The 4,003-nt window shown below is 33.3% G+C and overlaps 1 protein-coding gene across 7 annotated transcripts in view; it reads left to right on the forward strand.

The window, feature by feature from the left end:
* The window catches only part of ATRNL1 (attractin like 1), a 625,874-nt gene that overhangs the window by 252,854 nt on the left and 369,017 nt on the right, over positions 1 to 4,003 (forward strand). For all 7 annotated transcript variants that reach the window (XM_019660096.1, XM_019660098.1, XM_019660097.1 and 4 more), the window contains exon 26: positions 1,830 to 1,908. In XM_019660096.1, the coding sequence (XP_019515641.1) occupies positions 1,830 to 1,908 (79 nt within the window). The remainder of the gene's footprint in view (positions 1 to 1,829; positions 1,909 to 4,003) is intronic.

The raw sequence follows: 4,003 nt of genomic DNA on the forward strand, positions 1-4,003 counted from the left end.
CAGGAAGGATGAAGGGAAATCAAGAATATAATGCACTCAGGAGTTTGATGACTGGATGGTTGATGGTGTCATTTGAGAAGTGAGAGTTGATTGAAAAAAGACCAGTGTATTTAATTCCACAAAAGTCATGGTGAAGAAAGTATCCTTAAAAGTGTTGAATATTATTTAAACATCAATCGTTATTGATATTGACATTTATATTAGTATATAAGCCAGATGCCAGTAAACTGAGGAAACTACAGAGTCCTTAAAGTAGGGTTATTGTTTTTATTTTGGGGTAGACATAGGACTTGAGCACTTTGTTAAATTCAAATTAAGATTAAATAGAAAATTTGTAAATATTCCAGGAAGAGATAATTACGTAAAAAACGAAAGTCACCTCAGTGATTGGAAAGCTTAGGATCACAGGCTTTTTTCTTTTTTTAATCCACTTCCTTCTATCCTGGAGAAAGGATTAGACAATAAATATGGAAATAGAACGTATGAGATGGTGGGCAAGCTCTCAGCTCCCAACAGATAGGGAGGAAAGAATTTGAGGCTTACGTAGCTGCATTTGAATTTTGGCACTACCACTTATTCTCTGTGTGACTATAGGCAATTTACTTTGAACTCTAAGCATTGGATTTTTCTTTTCTAAGATAAGAATAATATATGCTACCTGAAATTTTCTTATTTAACTAAATTCAATCATCAATGTAAAGTATCTAGCACAGTATCTGGGATGTGTTCAGCACTCACTAGATAGGTGTTAGAATGTCATTGTCATTTTCATTGAAGGATATTGTAAGATCTTCAAGTGAGGCAAGCAGAAAAAATATATATTAAGGACTTGACGAGAGTGGAAAGTGTTAAAAATTGCGCTGCTTATGAGTGAACCAATGAATGAATACTAGGATTATAAATTAAAGATGAAGACCAAGTGTCTTATGGTGGCCAGTGGCCAGTGGCCAGTGGCCAGTGAATTTGTGAAGTCTGGTCACTACTGGGTCTGTTCACAGCGTAGCCTCTCACCACAGAGCAAAGGAAGAGAAAACAAACATGGTACAGGGTTGGGATTGATTAATCAGATTCACATAAATCTGTTATTTTGAGATGTGTCAGTCTCAAATTACTGCTAACAAAATATCCCGGGTTATCATAGCATTTTGAGCATTGTACCTAATATGTACAGACCACATGTATAAACATTGTAACTGAATTATTTCTTATTTTAGACCTTAGCGTACACCAGGGTTTCTAAACTTCAGCACCACTGATTTTTCGGACTGGGTGTTTCTTTGTTGTTGGGGGCAACCCTGTGCATTGCAGGATGTTTAGAAGCATCCCTGGCCCTGTGTTGCACCCCCCTCCTAGTTGTGATAATCAAAAATGACTCCAGACATTGTCGAATTTACCCTGGGGGTTGAGGAGGGGGCAAAATCATCTTCAGTTGAGAACCACTGAAATATTCTCATATCTAAAATAGTTGCTTATGAAGATAAAACGGAGGGACATGTGATATTTACATTTGTAAAACTGCAATATTTTATAACTCAGTAACAATTCCAAATTGCTTCAGAACACCAGAATTATAAATGTACATTTCTTCTGACAGAGAAAATCTTAAAGGTAGACTATAATGTATAGCAAGGAATATAAATAGTTTTTTTTCTACTTGTATACTTTGATTTTAATTGAGAACATTGTAAACACTAATTTACCCTTTTTTTACTTTGAATTATTTACCAAGCCAAAGTGATTACTTCTATATGTTTTTAAATCCTCTACGTATTCTTTTGTTACATATATTAAATATTCTAAGCCAAAATCATTTATGTTTTCTTTTCCAGTTGTTTTTTGTCCTTATTATTGGTGGCTGCTGTGGTGTGGAAGATCAAACAAACTTGCTGGGCTTCTCGACGGAGAGAGGTATCAGTCATACTATTCAATCTTTTATTTGATGATTCCAGCAAACGTATGGGTCTCTATTGCTTAACGAACATGCTCCTTTCAAATATAGAGTCCCAAATGAATTTTATTTATTAAGATTAAGCTAATAAGCCTAGTGTTTTTTCCTCAGAACAAACTTGACCACTGACATTTTAAGTCAGTATGTATAGAAACATTGGTGAGTTACAAAAATTTTTGTTTAATAGTGTTAGAATTTATAGTGAATACAAATATTAATTCTGTTGGTAAAATAACCTGCAATCTCTTTAATTTAGGTAATTAGTTATACCATAAAACCATAATTTATTTTTAATTACTGTCTCTCTTGCAATTTGAAAGAAAGTTCTGAATGACAAATGTTTACCTTTGGTTTTTATCTCCTAGAAATTTTTTGTTGTTGTTGTAATCAAATCTTTTTCATTTCCTGTTTATCTGATAATCCAAGAATATTTGAAGTACACTTCAATGTGATACAGCTTTGTATCAGAATTAACCATGTATATTCCTTATAATCCTGAAGTTAATAAAAACAGTAATATTCTTACAGAACAAATGATGACATAAATATATTAGATAAATACAGTTTCTTAACTTTGTATATATTAGCTAATTGAAGGAAACAAAGAAATACAATCTGAGGAACATAAGTGTACAGATTTGTTCTATACCTCATATAATAAAAAAGTAAGTTTCTGTTTTTATTAGTATTATATTACATTAGAATTAATATTAGTATTCTATTATTAGTATTATTAGTATTCTGTTTGCTGTTGTACTTCCTACTATATTTTTGTATGTATAATTTTGTGCAACAATGTAAAACAATGATATAATTGTTTACCTTCTTTTTGCCACATACAAAGAGATTATATTTAAAGGTATTTAAAAGCAATCCAGAGTATTCTAAGTTATAGAGTTAGTGAATGACATGGGTTCTTCTTAATTATTCATTTACTTTCAACCATTCGTCAAAGTTCAGTGCCTACCTATATCTACAAGCTTGATACCCCTCCCCCACAAAAAAATGGGTCATCCTAAACCTCTCTGCCCCTTCGATTTCTATGTATGGCCAGTGTAACATCAATGAGAATTGACTTGTTATGACCCTATGAAAAAGTAATCCAATTGAAAAGGAACTTATTAAATATAACTATATAAATATTCGACAAGAAGTGGAATTCTGTGTGGAGATAGCCAGTAGGTGTACACGTTAGTCTATTAAGGCTAAATGATAGATTCATGAGGGAAAAAACAATTGGTAGACAGACAGTGTGAATGAAGACCTTCTACAATGGAACAGGGCAGGTGACATTTATGTCTCAAATCATTAGGAAAGAAGTCAGGATCAATCAGGGATCCTTTATTTCCACTTAATTATGACTATCAATGTTTAAATATCTGATTTCTAAAGTTTATAAAATGCAACTGTGTAAATGTGGCATTGTGCAAAGATCAATGTACAGATCTGACATTAACTGGTAAGTGGTCTAATTTTCTTTCCTCTTAAGAGAAAGGATTGCACTATGTAACTAATTCCCAGTGGGAGGTTCCTAGAACTCGAGAAATGTTTATATATAACAACTAAAGTTTCGAAACAGCATTAAGTATTTGAGAAAACTAATGTGAAGCGTTTATTTACCTATACAACTCACATTTCTCAAAATGACAAGTAGCTGTTCGTTAATATACCACCTCAGCGTAGTAATGTTTATTGCATATTATCAGAAGCTCTGGGAAGCTATTACTTTAAATGTAAAAATATGAATTTGTCTTTTGACTGAAAGTCAGAATCTTTCCAAATATGTGTTGCACATGGAGAGAAAAGGGAGAACGAGGAAGGCAAAGCGCAGTGAGGGGCACGGGCCAGTTGTCATCTGTGCTCGAGATGCCCTCAGTGCAGCTCCCTTCTTTCCAACACTCATCTCGGTGGTCTTCGTTAAACAATATAATCATGATTGCATTTAATTTGCTACCTCTACTCAAATACAAAATCTAAAAATCTGTCTTGTTGAAAGGTCATGCATATTGCAATATAATATATTAAAAAATATGTGAGGAGGGCCGGCCGAGTGGC

Source organism: Hipposideros armiger, unplaced genomic scaffold (genome assembly GCF_001890085.2).
Source record: "Hipposideros armiger isolate ML-2016 unplaced genomic scaffold, ASM189008v1 scaffold_311, whole genome shotgun sequence".
Lineage (NCBI taxonomy): Eukaryota > Metazoa > Chordata > Mammalia > Chiroptera > Hipposideridae > Hipposideros > Hipposideros armiger.